Genomic DNA, 17,270 nt, shown 5'->3' with positions numbered 1-17,270 from the left:
CGGCTTTACACTCACACCTCCACAGGGCAGCTGCCACCTTTTGCACGTGTGAGTGCGATATGATTACCCACTCTCAGATACTGCACATTCTGTCACACACACAAGTGACGGAGCCACCTGGTACCTGACAGACACACGAACACACTCGAGGGCTGTCAGTTACCACGAGGCCATCTGTCTCACTCATGCAGGTATATATACTCATATATATGGAGCTATAGATGTTTCCCCCACACTCCAGCCTGGTGTTGTCACATGCAGTGCTCCCCATCACTGTGTGTATTGCACAAAACCTTAATTTTGGTTAGCTCCCTCTTCCACTTCCCATTACACAGAGAGGCATCCTTTTCCCTCCGTACCTTCAGCACAGATTCGGTCCAAATTGCAGGGCCGTTTCATACATTTCAGTCACACCACACCAACGCCTGCCCTCCAGCGTGTTCACTCCCACAGGACCACTGCCCTGCATCCCACACACACTCTGACGTGCTCAGTGCCTCCCTCCCACCCGTGACATAAACACGGTCAGTGCACCCACGTGCTGTGCAAAGCCCCGACCCGCTGTGGGACGTGATTACAGGTCTCCCCTCCAAGTGCTGCCCCGTGTAGCTCCATGGTTATGCGAGGTAGACACAGCTCTGCAGGCCCCTAGCCCAGCACCCCGGGTACTGATAGCACTGGCCCGACCTCCGTTTGCATACAGAGAAGGAGCCTGCAGTCTCCTTATCCCCTGCTCCGCGTAGCGAACGCTCAGTTTGTTGCTGTATGTTTCTGAGTGGCTTTTGTCCTTCTGTGAAAGCTCCCTGTTCTCTGAAATTCATGCTGTCTCTTGGGTTCCACTTTGCAGACTGTTGAGCCTGGTTCATGCATGCCTGCTGGTTTTGAGTGGCATCGACCCTCTTAAATGAGTCTTCTTTTTGAAGTGTAAGGGTAAAATACTTCTCAATAATGTTTTAACTGCTTAGGGTGACATTGACACATATATTCTCCTTTTTGTAGATGCCCTGATCTAACTTTTTTTTTTTTTTGCTTTTATAGCTGGAGCCATATATGGACGAAAACTTTGTTTCCAGAGCCTTTGCCACCATGGGAGAGCTTGTACTGAGTGTAAAAATCATTCGAAACAGGTTGACAGGGTAACTGTTTATGCTTGTTCTCAGTTTGCATTTGGATTGAACCATTTGCCCTCTGCATGGCATCGCTGTGGGCCTGCCCATATTACAGGGGTTTTCCCTTTGAGTTTTTGGCCATTTCTGCCAATAATACGGGTGTGACGGCAGCAACGGAGAGAACAATGGCTGGCTCTGTGACCTCCTCATCTTGTCACTTCAGTTTTAAACTTGGGTGGGAAAATTTATATGGTAGAAAGTAGGAAGTAAACTAAGTGTGAGCATTTCTGTGCCTTTATGTTGACAAGACTTACTGGTAAGTAAGGGCTATCACTTTACCTGAGAGCCAAGATGACTTTGCTAACTTCTTTTTGGTAGTTAATGTTTATACTTTGAAAAAGAAATTCTTCTGAGTATTGCAACTATAACAAATTCCCTACCAGTTATCTAGGAATATAGTATTCCTCCTCAAATGTGTTCTAAATCTGAAATCTTTCTCTCTCCTGTGTCTATGTTCAGAATTCCAGCAGGCTATTGCTTTGTAGAATTTGCAGATCTAGCTACCGCAGAGAAATGTTTACACAAAATCAATGGAAAACCGCTTCCTGGTGCTACACCGGTAAGTAGATGAAACCAGCCAGTTGGAAAGCAAAACTGGGAAGGAATAGATAGCATAAAATCTGTATTTTAAATTATTACAGACAAATTCAGTAGTTAGCAAACTGGGATTCTTCTTTTCTTTAGGGTTGAATTAATGAACAGAAAACTATTCATGTTCTTGCTCAACAGATTCTTGGAAAAAGTACTAACTTCTTTGTGAATGTCTGGATAAATTCCAGATATAGAAATGTTGAAGTATGTTTTTTTAAAAAAATTCTGGGCCTTTCCACTGTTACCAAAGTTGGACTAATGAGAAACCAGAGAAAAACAAGGAAAAAAACAGATTGAGTGTACTTACCTCAGTCCTCGTCTCTCTCCATTTGTAGTCCCATATCAATTTGTTACAATTTAGATGTTGTTATCTGTGTACAAGATGAATGTGCACATTCACACTGGGTTTTGAGTAACTTTGATTTGCAAGGGAAACATAACTTTTGAGCCTCGCGTTATCCTTGGCCCTTAGCACACAAAAGTTATTCAGACCTATTTACGGTGGAGTCCGTTGTTTAATTAAAATCTATAACAAATGTCTCGGACACATAAAAGCTGGGTAGTTAGGAAGAAGAGGAGGAATAGTCACAGGGGCTAATTTTAGGATGTTGACTCGAGTGTGTGGTAGATTAAAATGGGACGGCTGACACAGCTGTCCGTTGTAGCCACAGAAGTTTGCTCTGGTGACTGGGATGACTGGTTCGTAAAACAGCCCTAGGATCACCCCAATTACGGTGTGACACAGTAAGGTAAATTGTTGCCTATTTCAGTGTAATTAATACCGGGAGTAGGAAACTGGGAAGTTGAGGTTGAACTGTTTTGGTCAACCTTCCTGAGAGGGTGGCATCCCCTGTGAAAGGGGTAGATGAGAGGCCCAGAGGTGTCTGTATCACCTGTCCTGCTTAATGTGCAAATCAGAGCCCGTGATTAAGGGACACTAATCTTCCTAGATGCCTTCTATAGTCACAAGAGAGAGAAAGAGAGCAGCTTTTGCAAGGAGTAATGCAATAATTGCAGTTTTGGGAATACGTGTCTGTATTCAGTTGAATTCAAAACGCTGTGTTGTGTAGAGGGGTGATTTACGTAACACATGGAGCGAATCGCAGAGGGCAGACAGAGATCCAGTGTAGGCAGCCGAAATCAGTGCACTCAGCAGGCAACTGGCCAGCTCCTCTCTTGCATTTAGATACTTTTTCTCTTGTTTACAGAAAACTGAGTGTGGCTCCCGCTTTTATTTATTTTAAAATGCTGAATCAGCCAAAGGAATAACAGGGCGCCACGGGGCTGTTGCTGTCTCTGTTTTACAGAGTTAGTGTCCCCAGTTCCCATCTGAGTGGAAGTGCTCTCAGGTTTCTCATTGATTTTAAACCCAAAATATTGCAGTGAAGAGTGAGAGCCACAGAAAAGATGACATTGCTTCAGAGTGGAAGCTAAATTTGGTGTTAGCTTGTAAATGGTCCACAGAAGGAGTTGTGTACCACTGTGCACCAGTGAAGGCAAGCATGCAAGGAACACGATTATAGCCTAGAGTTAAGTCTTTGCTCTATTTCTCAAGAATTATTTACGCTATCTTTGAAGGAAGAAAATACATCATACAGGGTACGGGAGCACACTAGGCTCTCTGCTGTGCTGAACGTCCTGATCTCTAGGTTATGAACTCACCGTAGGGTCGCTTTCTTTCGCCAAATTTCCCTTGAATTCTTGCTGTGCCGCTGTGTCGTACAGAGCGATATCTGCTCTGGAAGCCTGCTGGGAGGTAGAAAAATGGTTTTGAAGCCCCTCAAGCTGATGAGGGAATCCCACTAAGGTCTTCCACTCTCTGGGTGAGTTCTGACACCATTATTCTTGTAAAGGAGTGCAACCCTTCGCTTCTTCCTCTGTCAGACACGTTTCAGAAGAAAATGGCAATTAACCATTGGGCTCTGTGGTGAGCCTGCTTGGGTTGTGCATTAAGCATCACATAAGAGTTGGGATTGAGACCCTCGGGATTTTGAGGCAGGAGACCACCTGCTCCTTAGGTCTTGGTCTAGACTTAAATGTGAGTTGGGCACAAGTTGCTGAACCCTGATAGGATGGGGAGTTTCAGATGTGCCAGGGGGCACAGATCTGGGCTCTGGGAAACTTGTTTTTTAAAAAGCAAAAACAGCCATAAAGTTTAGAGAGGCCTCCAGTGTCCAATGACAGGTGACTCTTTCAGAAGAAAAACCTTAGTTTTGGATCTTACTGAATGAACACATCATCCAGAGCAAAGCGTTGAGCCGTACTTCAGACTCAGGGATTCATCCCGTTTTCCAGTGGGGGGGATTCTGGTCTGCCAGTATTCTTGTAAATCACAAATGTCCAACAGTCTGTGCTGTCAGTTCATTTTAAGACTTTTAAAAGTAGAAGTCATTTAGTATTTGTTAGTAGCTCTGCTTTCCTGCCTTCCTTAAAAGGTATATTGAATTTTTGTATGTAAGGTTCACTTGTCTCACTTGCTTTATGAACTGTTGAAACTGGTGCAGGTTCTTTGCTGATTTTCTTTATCGTAGCTGTACTGAAGTCAGGTAGCAGTGTTATCACTGATACCTTAACTGGCTGACCCAACAGAATTGAACATCTGTCAGCATTAAGAAAGTTGTGTAAAATAAGCTTATTTATCATTTCCCTAATTGTTTGGATGCACTTGAGAACATTTAAATGTATGAATTAATTTTTGTCTTGTTTCAGGCAAAGCGATTTAAATTGAATTACGCAACGTATGGAAAACAGCCCGATAACAGGTAAACGCTCAATATTCAAATATTAGCTTTGCCTGCTTAATGTCTCTTTATCAACTGCCTTGCAAAGAGGATTCGAAATACGTAAAACCCCAGGTTCCTCATTGCCAGATGAAGCATACAGCTCGGAGATTTGGATAGGAGAGCATTCATGAGATGCATGCAACTGAAATTTGTTCCATTTTGTCCGGCAGTGCCAGATAACTAAATCCCATAATTAAAAATGCAGATTACATTGTCTTGGCACACGCTGTAGATATTTGTGATCCGGTAGCACGGCAGCACTTTCTGTGTAGCCAAGGATGCGTCCCATCGTGATGCTGTGTAATGCCAGGGATGTGTTTAGCACCTGAAGGTAAATGCAGTGGTTTCGCACACCTGGTGTAACTGGATAGAGCACCACGAGAGTCAGCAAAGCCAGAGAAGGGCGCTCTGAGCTGCCCTCGGAGGAGCCCAGCCTTGAGAAAGGAGACAAATGGGGTGACTGAGGCTCCTGAGGTGGGGTGCTGTGAGTACCTTTCATAACGCCCGCCCAGAAACGCTTACACAGGTGAAATAATTATAACACGAGGAGGTGTTCGGGCAGGTGTGTGCGAGGGTGAAAGCAACACGGTCCTGCAGTTTACGAGGGGAGTGTTAGTCATATCTCGGCAATTATATTTTTGTTTTAGATTATTACTCATCTTCTTTTAAAATAAACCAAAACTTTTTAGATTAGAATCGAGGACAAGAATGAGATTTACATCTGGTAGCTAATTTGTAACAGTTCTGTATAATCTGGAATTACAGGTGGATACTGAAGCCGTTCTGATGCCAGCAGCTTGCCCCAAGGGTCTGTAGCAGAGGGAGGGTAACTCAGACTGCCTGGCAGTTTGATGCTTTACCTTTTGTGTGGCACAGCAGCTTTGCCAGCAGTGACTTATAAGATATTTAAACTCTCTAGCACCAAAATACCTAATTTATATATTCTAATTTTAGCTCAATATAACGGAAATAGCAAATGAGATATTTATATTTCCTTCCCATGTTAGAAATCCAGAGGTATTCTGTGAGAACTAGAAAATTAAGTAAAAAGCAGTATTGAGTAGATTGGTTGTGCTGCTTGAATTAACTTGGAAAAAATACCCCAGTGTCAATAAAAATTGTCGTCACCTGAGCAACTTAACTAGCAACACTTTAAAGCGTCCATTAAATGGTACCTTAATATCATTTTCTCTGAAGTCAAATGTTTAGATTAAATGTTAGCTGGCACTAAACATGCCTCTTTTTTTAATGATTGTGCTTAAATGTTCTTTTGCTTTGTTCAGTCCAGAATATTCACTTTTTGTGGGAGACCTGACTCCTGATGTGGATGATGGCATGTTATATGAATTTTTTGTTAAAGTTTACCCATCGTGTAGAGGTGGAAAAGTTGTTTTGGACCAGGCAGGAGTATCCAAGTAAGTCATCTTTTATGCGTTCTTTTCTCTCACTTCACATGCAGTAACAGGGAAGATACGATGCAACAAGGGAAGCAACACTTCTGTCAGCTTAGATTTTAGATTTTATTAGGTTTTAGTTATCTGAAAATACAGTGTTCCTGGATATTCAGTCTACAGTTTGGGTTTGATAGTCACCACAGTGTATTGTCACTCCTCTGTCAGTGTTACGCCCGTTGTGTGTTGGCAGTGTGTTACTGCAGTTCTGAAAATGCTGAAAAATGTCTAAGTCATCTTGAAACGCTGTGTCCCTGGACTTTTGGATATAATTGTGCTTTTACAATCTTTAGACTATTGAGAGTATGTTCCTGTGAAAGCTTTACAGGTTTTTGTTTCAAATAGGGTAGGGCAAACACAGCTATGATTCATTGTCAAGTTCTTAGTAGCTGCCTTGTTGATCTTTACTGGAAACGTCTCACCAAAACCAGATGTCAGAAAGTCAAGTTTCTTAGTGTTATTAGAACATTTTCTAAACAGCAGAAAATGGAACTGTGTTTTCAGAAGAGGATTCGGTTGGTGAGCATCCTTGTTTCAGAACAGAACATTGCTTCAATGAAACACATATGATATAGTGCCTGTAAGAATGCTGTGATTAGACTTAGAGAATGGCTGTAGATCTCCCCTCTTTCTCACATAAAGTCTCAGTTTTAGACATGTTGGTTTGAAGGAACCTCTGGAGGTCTCATGTCCAACTTCCCCCTCTGACCAGGGCTGCTGCCAACGCTAGATGAGGTCAGCCAGGATGGAGATAGTGCAACCTGTCTGGGCAGCCTGTTCAGAGCTGCACTGCCTCCCTAATCGTGAAGTTTGTCTTAGTGTGCAACCTGAAGCCCTTGCAGAGCTGCTCAGTCACTCTCTGGCTGTTGAGGACTCATGCTTCAATCTCTGCCTACGAAAGAGGCATTGGGTGATGCACGTTGGGCCTAATGGCCCTAATGTTGGGCTTTGGGAGCTGTTCTTAAGTGCACACCTCAGGGAAAGGGAATCTGGCAATTGGGAGGAGGAGGAGCAGGGAGTTAGAGGACGATGGCTGGGAAGAACACAGGATCTCCCCTAGCAGTGCCAGGGTGGTGCTGCCAGGGGCTTTGTTGTGATTTGTGCAGTTCCCAAAGCTGAGGCAATGGCAAGTGGTGGTGTGAGAGGAGAGAGGAACCTGGGGCTGGTGGACGTGACGTGCCTGGTGAAGCCCTGGCCCTTCCAGCATACCCATGTAGAGTTTTGCTCTTGCTTAATTATCCAGTTCATATCTAGACAAGCCTGAGCTCTGATTTGGTCTTCTGTATGTGAGGAGTACACATACATATGTACACATGCATATATGCATAAAAATGATGTATTTGGACTTCTGTGTATAGCTTACTATGCAAGATACTGCATTTTATGGGGCACCAGCTGCTCTGTAATAGCTTTCAGTGTGGACCTACTCCGAGTTCTAGGTGATGCTGCTTTCAAAATAGCGTGTTACTTGGTATTTCAGAGTTCCCACAGAATAGATAATATGCTGTAAATTTACACCCTTGCTTACGGCTCGTTCTTTTCCCCAGGTAGACAAGCCCTTTCCCTCCCAAGCTCCTTCCTTCACCGAGACGGAGTCCTCTTCCCCTCCCACACCTGAGTCTTTGATCTTTCTGCTGCGTGAGGCAGCCCATCCCATCTCGGGATCCTGGCACTGCCCTTTTGGATGCTGTTGCGTTGCTTCTGACTCACTGCAGCATCAGAATCCCACGCAAAGGACCTTTGGGGTTGGAGGGGAATGAGCATTTTCTGTCTGGCTGCCGTACAGCGCTGCTCACACCGCAGCGAGGGGTTGCCACAGAGCGGAGGAGTTGCTGGCTGTGGGCTATCCCTGTTGTCAGAACAGGTTTGATGTTAAAAGCTCCTTTTCAGGTCCACTGCTGAGAATGCTGATGGGGCTGTGCAGTGCTTAGGAAGGACAGAATATTTGCTGCTTTAAATAAAGAACCTGATTGGAAAGTGTGCCTCAGTCAATCCTACAGCAAAGCAGTTTTTTCCTTCACAGTGGGGCAGTTTTCAATACAAACGGTGCCTGTCTTGTCAATCCTGTGCTGACTTGCAACTGTTGACATTGTCTGTATCCTGCCGGTATAGATTTGAGGCTTTGCTGCTGTCTGTTCATGCATTTCGACATGTCTCGTGTCAGCTCACTTCCAGAGAGTCCCCCAGAATCCACTGGCACAAGAATTACTTTAGTGAAGCCCTTGACAGTACAGCCAAAACCTGGACGTACAGTTTCAAGCATTTCACAAAAACAACAGGAAAGTGGAATTATTTAATCTCTACTAAAAGCAGGGACAGCCCTAGCACAAGAGTTTCATTTGCTGTGTTTTTCAAAACTGATTTTAATTCTAATCTTTTTTAAGTGGTGTGGCTTTCTTGGTTTTGTTTTACGTGAGTTATTCTGTCTCTTTGCAGAGGTTACGGGTTCGTGAAATTCACGGATGAACTGGAACAGAAACGAGCGCTGACGGAGTGTCAAGGGGCCGTGGGGTTGGGCTCTAAACCCGTACGCTTGAGTGTGGCTATACCAAAAGCGTGAGTATAAGAGCAGCCAGACGGTTCTCTGATGTGAAATCACATACATTTTAAAATATCTTTTAGTGGTTTGGGTTTGTTTCCTGGATATTTCCATCACAAAGTGAAGGAACACCCATGAATATAGTAAAGTAGCTGGAGTGTCAGAATGCACAGGAATTAAACAAAAATGATAGTTCAGCTGATCATTTTACACTGTTTTTATTTGTATGTATTATTAAGTACACACACTGTGTTTAAATATGATTGCTTTTAAAGTATGTGTTCCTTTACATTAAATTGAAATAGTCTCAATTTGCTTATTGATTGCTGGATAGCAAAGCTCAATCTCCTTGCTAATTCTATTATAATGTCTACTAAATACAAGTTTTTTGGGGCAGGGATTAACTTTTTTTTCTGTGTTTGTTCAGAACCTGATACAATGAGATCCTGGTCTGACTTGGGGCTCGTAGCACTAGGGTAATACGAATAATAGTAATTGCTCCCTATTTGAATAATATTTAGATTTTCAGTGACCTCAGAAGTCTTGGGGGGATAAGGAAGAGAAAAGCAGAAAGAGGGGGTGTATTGTGGTGAGAAGATTCATGTTTCCCTCTTCCTACTTCTCACTAATTTCATCATTAGACATAGCTTTATGTGTGACGTATTTCCATTTCCAAACAATACTTGTCATCTCATTATTTCAAATCTTGATAATCAGGTGGGATTCCTGTTTCCTAGGGAATGGGAGTTTTAGTCAGCTCGCAGGGTTTTTACGTTTGTATTTTTAATTACTTGTAGTCTTTTTTACTTCATGAGCTCTTCCAACTCTGTGTGAAGACCACCCAGTTCAGTGGGAACCGGGACAGCCAGTCACTGGTTCAGGTTTCTTATTGACAGAGGAAGAAAAGAGAGGGTTTTGTCCATTCTTGCGAAAGAAAAGCCCATTTTTCCACAAGGCTCTGAGTCTTTGACTCTTCATGTAAAGCACGGCTCAGTGCCTTGTCTCAGGAACCTGCAGACTACTTCACTTCATCCTACTTAGCAGAAGGGAAAAGGGACCCAAGAACATAATGGTTCGGGATTATTCTAACCTGAAACTCCTAATCCTGACCTCTTCCCTTCCCAAAGCCAGGAAGTTAATACTAAATTAACTCCTAAAGAATGAAAGCAATGTTTATTAATGAAGATTAATATGAATACAGGAAAGGGCATTACATTAAACCGCTTCTTTCTTTCTGCAAATGTATGCAAATGATAAACACTGCTGCAATAAATAGTGATTAAAGACTGAAGTTTGCATGTTAAACTAAGCCTTTTCTATGTACCATATTGTGTCTTAAGCTACTTCACTGCTTTTCCCGTAATTGCTCTGCATTATTTGCAACTTATTCCCACTTTGTTTTTTTAAGTAATCGTGTGAAGTCAATGGAGTACAATCAGATGTACAACTATAATTATAACCAATATTACCAACAATATCACAACTACTACGCCCAGTGGGGCTACGACCAGAACACGGGCAGTTACAGCTACAGCTACCCCCAGTACGGATACACGCAGAGCACAATGCAGGTAGGACAGCGCCACGTCCCTGCTCTTCAGTGATCTGTCAGCACAGAAACTGTTAGGAAACAGGGATTCTATTTTATATTCACATTTTATATTCAATTCTGGGGTCTTAAAGTAGACCTTGGTGTGTACTCTTGCCTTGTGTAGGGGATGTTGCTGGGTCTGGGGGGTTAAAAGGTCTGGAGGGCACAAAGGGTCTCAACGCAGTTGGTGTGGTAGAAGGGTTCTCTTGACATGTGCAGTTGGACACACAGCGCTAAGGTTCCTCTTTGGGGTCCCTCATCAGCCTTGTTTTAGAGGATAAAACAGATCAGGACAGCTACCCGCTGCTACACAGGAGTTTCAGGACCTGCTGCTGCGTTAGGAGTTGGTGTGGGATGTCCCCCATGGAGGCTGCAGGGAGTGGAACACGGGTTTATGTGTGAAGAGATCTGTTGTAATCAGTCAGATATAAAAGTCAGTGTGTGACAGCAGTAATCAACAGGTGATGTTTGTAAAGGAAAGATAATTATCTGCTGTCCTAAGGGGTTTGTTTTTCCTTGCAGACATATGAAGAAGTTGGGGAGGATGCGTTAGAAGGTACGTGCCTTTAATTCCGTATTAAAGTTGTCTGTTAGAGATAGTATTGCTCAAATTGGCCTTTAATTTCTATGTATACTCTACCTTTATCTTTGGGTAAATCTGAGGTCTGAGAAAATTTGTGGGTCGCTATCGCCCAGTGCAATTGCATCCTTATGTTGCAGTTGCTGTTCCTCGTCTGAACCTTGTGAGGACTCAAACTAATTAACTTCACTAGCATTGAGATCTTAACCTTCTGTAGCGCTCAGGCTTTTATCCTGTTCCTGGTATGTTACAAAAACACAGGATACTTCACTGTGCATTTAATTTAAAAAGAAATACTGTCCGTTAGCACAGCAATAAAATACTTGCTTTGGCAGTCATTGCTTGAAATGGACCACTAAACCCTGTTGGGTTTCTGGCTGTACATACAAGCAGTTTTCATTTGTTGATGCAAGAAAATATCATTTCATACTAGCAGTTCCAAATCTCCTTCTTGAGAGGGACACGCACTGTGTAGTGTTTCTCATTCTTCTCTTAAAAAAACAAAAGAAAAATCACATGGTAACAGCAGAAAGCAGCTGGATCCCGTACAGGATCCATAGGTATCAGTAATGATGTCAGTGAGAAAGCCCTTAATGGCTTTTAAAAGCCAGGAGAGTTTTCTTTTCTCCAAAACTAACGCACCGGTTCTACAGTTGGAATATCTCTGGGGTGTCTTTATTTCATTGATTAAATGAAAACTGAAATAACGTATTGTTCCTTCTTCTTAATTCTGCTCTCCTGTGATGTGTTACAACACGATGTAGCCAAACCCAAACACGTTTACAAGCATTTTAATCCCAATATGTTTGGTAGTTTTTCCATTCAGTTGGCTCTGCTTTGCGCTCCGGGAGTCGCTCGCTAACATGTGCGACTGTGGTGGTGTGATAACCTGAGCTTCAGATTGTGGGTGGTATTAGGGGAGCTTTGCATCCTCCGAGTGGTTTGGGGAGTGTGATGAGTCGATTACTGGGAAACGTTAAGCGTGCATTGGTAGCAGCAGAATTGTTCGTGCTGGGTTGCTCTCCAGCTCCTGAATGCTTTACAAACATTTATTCCAGCTGTAAAACAGGGAACATATTCATACGTAATTTACTGGGTGTCGCTGGCACTTCTTTGGTTTCTAACTGTGAAATGCTTTGAGATGTTGGAGGCTTTGGCAGATGAGCTCTGGTGACTCTTGTTGCAGCGGCGTAGGACGCTCCCGTCCCAGCCATCCACTCTGGCCCCGTAGCGGAGGGAACAGAACGGAGCGTGTGCCTGCGCCTCCGCTCCGCCACTTTGCAGTGCGGCGCCTTAGTGCCAACCCAGCTTCTTTGGCAGTTTAAGTGGCAACGCTGGGCTGCGAGGTGCAGGTATGCGTTCTCTCTGTTGACTCTGCTATGGGGGCAATCACCACTGGAAAGAGGGACATACTTGGATGTAGTTATTTCTTAGCCCGTTGCGGAAAGACTTACTAGGGCTCATCTAGTCAGGTTGATGATTGGGCAAGTGCTGGGAACATTTTGTGACTCCGTGTTTGTTTTAATAAAACTAACACATCTATGGGGTGTGGGGTTTTTCCTGACACTTTCAGTGTGTGATTTATTGGTCTGTGTTTCCTCCTTTAGATCCGACGCCGCAGTTGGATGTCCACGAAGCAAATAAACAGTTTATGGAACAGAGTGAAGAGCTCTACGATGCCTTGATGGACTGTCATTGGCAGCCCTTGGACACTGTCTCGTCAGAGATTCCAGCCGTGTTATAGCCTCGTTGGTGAGGCTGTGTCTGTGTGACAAACCCGCCAGTGCGCTCCGGACTGCTCCGCTGCACCTGGATCCTGCGGTAGTGAGGGGTGGCCCTTTCTCCACCCGGGTCTGTTACTCGAAGTACGGGAGGACTGCGGCCTTTCCTGTACGGAGCGAGTGTCGTAGGAGCATCATGGTCACTTTTATTCATGGTGAAAGTTAGAACTGCAACAGTTTTATTCCTTTTGTCTTGAAATGAACTCTTAATACTTCTTGGGAATTGTAATTTATAAACTTTCAACGAGATGGCACAGGGGAAAGACTCTACTCCAACGTACAATAAAAAAGTTGGTCTTTTAAGTAAAATTACCCTTTGCATTTTGGTTCCTGCCCATCTTTCTGTTTTGCTGCCTATTTAACTCTCCACATCATTTGATCCAACTCTCCTAAATGTGTTATTTTAAAAAAATCATTGTTGGATACCACTCAAATATCTCAAAAGCTCTGTAGTGACTGGGTAAGGTTGCTGTAACTTAAGCACAGGAAGGAATCATGTAGATGAAAGCTCATGTTCTGCTTACCCTAAGCTGTGATCTTGAGCTGGCAAGTTTGTAGCTCGGTGGTGTTACCCAATCTGCCTGAAGAGTAAAGACAAAAAGGAGTGTTACAAAAATCCTACAGACCGATGCCTTCTACCCGATGGTCTCTCGCAGGTTTGGCTCGCCTCTCCACTTGTGTACGAGGAAAGAATTCCCCATCAGCCAAGCGGTTTAAAACACTTTTTGCCAGCAACCTTGTTTAAGTGTTATTTTGTGTATCATTGCCTTCTTTCCGTTGTGGACGCCCCTCGATGTCTCGTTAAGATGTTAAGATTTCATAGCATCTTCCACAAAATTATTATGGAGAAACTGAAGGTCTTGCAGCAAAAAACGGGTCAGAGCAATCGAATCGATATATTGTGCAACAAATTGTTGCTAGCCTGGAAAGCAGTTTTCTACTGGATGTTGTGTAAGCTGGGTGGACAAGCAATATATTTAAGCTAATATTATGTTGCATTAGAGGTGACAGCGAAAATAATAGCACTTATGTACATGTTATAAGCCCTTTTCAGGCTTTTGTGCCTTAAACTCTTTGAGAAATAGGAACAGATAAACTACCTGTAATAAATGTCTATCCACGAAATAGTTCGGTAACTGAAATTGCTACTGCAAAGCATTTGGTTGCCTCCCTGCCCATGTCGATGCAGAGTTTTGCCACAAAATTGAAATACTTTCATAAAGCCTACTTCTACTACTGCTTTGTTTGTGTCCGTAATTACGATATCTTTGTCAGTCTGTGGTCTTTTTATCAACTGCAATGGTAAATGCACGGTGAATATGAGGGGAATGGGGACCTACACTGGATTGAGGGTATTTCTGACCAAGTGGAACTAGAGGATTGCTGGACCCCTGTGTTTCCTCCTGCTGTGCTGTGGGCTGCTCACAGTGTTCCAACCTTCGGTTACCTGAATTGAAGGAAAGGAGTGTTCCCCGCAAGTGCTGGTGGTGTTTTCAGAGAGGTGCAAGAGAGCAGAGCGCTTTTTGCCTTCCGATGCAGCTGCTCAGCAGCGCTGAGCACTCCAATGATGCTCATCTTGAAAAGTGCCTGTTATCAGGGTGACATTTCGAGGTGGTGACGTGTTTTCTTCATGTTCTGCTGTTAAATGCTTTCTAGATTGTTCTTTTACTGCAACAGCACCACCCTGTACGCCCTCCGTTCTCCTCGTTTGGACCTTCCTTGGTGGAAAGAAAGTTGGTACCGATGAGTCTGAGGCATCGTAAGTGGCACCCCCTGGTTGTAGGAGAGCCCTGTGTGTACGGACCCTTGCGCCCTTACGTGGAGAACAATTTGGGAGGAGGGAAGCCAGCACAGCTCACCCTCCGAAGCCTGCTTACTGGTGCTGCAGAACCTAAAATAGCTCACGCGTTTCCTTTTAGGGGAGAGGATGACGTGAGGCTTTGGGCCGCGTTCCCTTGATGTTCGAGCCAGCCTTTTTGGGGTTGTTTGTGAGAATCTTGGCCAATGTTCTGTTGAGCTCTTAATCTCTGCGCTTTTTGCTGCGTATCACTTACTCATCTTAATGTTCGTTTTCAGCTCCCGGCCACTATTGCAGCACCTGAAGCACAGAGGAGACTTTAATGTGGCGCTACAAACCAGCCGGTCCCCTGGATTTTGTGGGGTTTGTGGTTTGGAAGCCAAGTTAAAAAGAGTGTGGGATTTTGTTTCTCATGGATGGCTACAGGAAAAGCCCTGATTAATTACCATGCAGTGTAACGCAAGATGAAAGGCAAGGACTCCGTGTAGTAAGGTAAATTCTGCTTTTATCTGTAAGTGCTAAAGGCAAGAAATCCAAGGCAGGTGATAGCACAGCTGACCAGGTTTATGTGATTCTTGAAAATTGCATCAAAATCTGCAGCTGGCATTATGAACTGTTCTGCCTTTCAGCGTGCAGCGTTTTGTAGTCATTACAAAAACAACTCAAACATTCTTACTGTGTGGCTTGAAGATGTGATGAGCCACTTTACATCACTCTGAATTGCAGGGACTCCGCGATTGCTGTTTGAGTTACAGAGACTGACAAACGTGGAGCCAACTGGAAAGGTGTGGGCGTTCCTGGTGAGTGAGAAGCGGAGATTTCCAAAGCGTAAGCTGCCAGGCTGCGGGGTGCCCTGTTGCCTTTAACATGTGTTTAATTAAAAGCTTGAGAGTAAGCATCAGGGGTGGCCTGTGAGAAATTCTGCCCAGCTCCCAGTGGGATGAGGAGTTTGAAACCATGTTTTTTTATATACATTTTTTGGTAGCAAATGTGGGTCTGTACCAGCACAGCCCCGTGTATGGGCTGAGGGCTCCAGCAATGATGTTTTCTGTGTGTGTCTAATCAGAGAAAATTCCTGTTACTTGGACCGTTTTCAGGAGACAGGTTCATGTCCCGTACACCAAGGAGTCCCGAACACCCTTGGGTATTTCTCTGAATCCCTTTTGAGGAACAGAGATGTTTGATCTTTGCATACTCGGATTCTCATTACTGCCTTGCTAATCCCCAGCTTCTGCTGAACAAGATCTGAGAGGAATTTTTCCCTTCCAGCCTCGTTATCTCCCAGTGCATCTTTTAAAGCGTACTGGATACACCAGTTTCTGGATTTAACTTGAGATTTGCTTAGACATGAAATTAGTTCAGTGTCAGGATAGGGCACAAATTTTAAATGCAGCAGCTACATTTAGAAACTGATGGAGCGCTCAGAAAATGGCACTCTGACAACGCTTTGTCTTTTTGCCTGGTTAGAGCATTTCTTCAGAAAATACTTCTGGTTCTTATCGAGTTACTATGCTTTTCTTTCTTAGCAATTATCTCCACTCAAAATGGTTTTACCAAGCGCAGAAGGGTTCTGGGGGTGCTGGTTGGTACATGCTCTGTTTTTCTTCCGATGATGCGCTGCTTCTGCTGTAAAATTCCCAGGATCAAAGCAATGGTAGATAACTCAGTTAAGGCAATACAGAGTGAGAGCCGTACGTGCCAGGGCTTGGCTTGTACCCCCAGCACATGGGACCCCCCAAGGAGCTGCAGACACAGCAACCCACCTGGATCTCTAATTCATACTTTTCCTCACTGTGTTTTTCACAGAGCTCTTCCCTAGGTGTTGTCTGCTCCCACCTGTCCAGCGATGGGAATTGCAGCCTCTTCCAGCAATCTCCATGTCCTGTGCTACCGAAGAGCCTGATTTGGGGCTCCCAGCCACGCCAGAAGGCGTCATCAGGGCTTTGCTGACCTTGTGGAGCACCACAGATGTGCAGTGGGATTTTCTCTGCTCCGTCTTCATCCATCTTCTCATGATTGGCTGAGGTCTACTGAGCATCCGTTGGTTTTTGGTATTGCTCTTTGGGGATTCTCTTCCCAAACACTTGATGTTTACCAAGGATTCAGTTTTATGAATGGGTTTTTTGTTTCTACAATGAGCTCCCAGTTTCTGCCCTGCCCTGGGATTTGGCGGGGAGGTTTCTAGGCTCACTTTGCCCACGTCGCTGTGCCAAGGAGCATTCGGGCTGCCTGGGGAATGCCTCGTGACTTGGCAGAGCAGCCGCAGGACCCATGGAGGAGGTGGAGGACGGGGCCAGCTGCTTGTAACCTGTCCCTGCTGGCGTTGGCAAGGGCTGTTTTTAGAAGTCACACGAGGTTTGGGGCTCATTTCCAGACTTTTGCCTTCAGTGGATGCTGGGCTGATTTTGTTTGTAACCTGGCATATACTTGTGGTGGGGTTACCACCTTGAAAGGGCGATTCCTTAGCGTTGTGAATGTTTTCATCTGTGAACTTTGACCAGAACAGATTAAAAACTAACTATGTTTGCACATTCTCAGGGGCTCAGAGGCAGGAAGACGTCTCAGGCTTTTAAACCCAATTTCTCATGGTAGCAGTGACTTCAGCATCAGCACCTGCAGGAATTTCAGCAGTGCCTTCTGACCAGACGCTCTTGTTTTAAGTCCTTTCCACTGCTTATGGACCCTGAGCCAGGACCCTGACAGAGGTATGGTTTTGGCAAATAGATTTTTTGTTTCCAAGAAACTTTCTTCCCCTTCCGTAAGTGTGGAGGTGCCCCCCACCTTCCAAAATAGGAGGAAGGAGTAGGAAAAATGTGGCTGCTGCCTTCAGCTTTTTGAAGAGCAACCTCTGCCATGCACCTTGCAGGGAAGAAAAGAGATAAATTGTCTTTGTGCCAGATAGGCTGGAGGTTATTTTAGGTGGGGTGGGGGAGCGCAGCTCAGCCCCTAATGTGAGGGGGAGCGTTGCTAATCATGGTCTTGCTGCT

At 44.3% G+C, this 17,270-nt stretch overlaps 1 protein-coding gene across 1 annotated transcript; it reads left to right on the top strand.

Moving 5' to 3' along the window:
- The first annotated feature begins 1,044 nt into the window (after positions 1 to 1,044).
- TRNAU1AP (tRNA selenocysteine 1 associated protein 1) lies at positions 1,045 to 12,448 on the top strand. The gene is made up of 8 exons (XM_010185297.1): positions 1,045 to 1,136; positions 1,629 to 1,728; positions 4,470 to 4,522; positions 5,827 to 5,958; positions 8,431 to 8,550; positions 9,942 to 10,104; positions 10,647 to 10,680; positions 12,312 to 12,448. The coding sequence occupies exons 1-8, from the start codon at positions 1,051 to 1,053 to the stop codon at positions 12,446 to 12,448; spliced, it is 825 nt and encodes a 274-aa protein (XP_010183599.1). The 5' UTR covers positions 1,045 to 1,050.
- The last annotated feature ends 4,822 nt before the right edge of the window (positions 12,449 to 17,270 follow it).

This window comes from Mesitornis unicolor, unplaced genomic scaffold, assembly GCF_000695765.1.
Source record: "Mesitornis unicolor isolate BGI_N332 unplaced genomic scaffold, ASM69576v1 scaffold43985, whole genome shotgun sequence".
In the NCBI taxonomy this organism is placed as follows: Eukaryota; Metazoa; Chordata; class Aves; order Mesitornithiformes; family Mesitornithidae; genus Mesitornis; species Mesitornis unicolor.
This window is presented reverse-complemented; position numbering and strand designations above follow the sequence as displayed.

Bases quoted from the DNA above. Each gene is read 5' to 3' on its own strand.
- TRNAU1AP (XM_010185297.1), top strand. From the start codon at position 1,051: ATGGACGAAAACTTTGTTTCCAGAGCCTTTGCCACCATGGGAGAGCTT. The intron at 4,523-5,826 runs GTAAACGCTCAA...TGCTTTGTTCAG, and splicing joins GGAAAACAGCCCGATAACAG to TCCAGAATATTCACTTTTTG. The intron at 10,681-12,311 runs GTACGTGCCTTT...TTCCTCCTTTAG, and splicing joins TGGGGAGGATGCGTTAGAAG to ATCCGACGCCGCAGTTGGAT.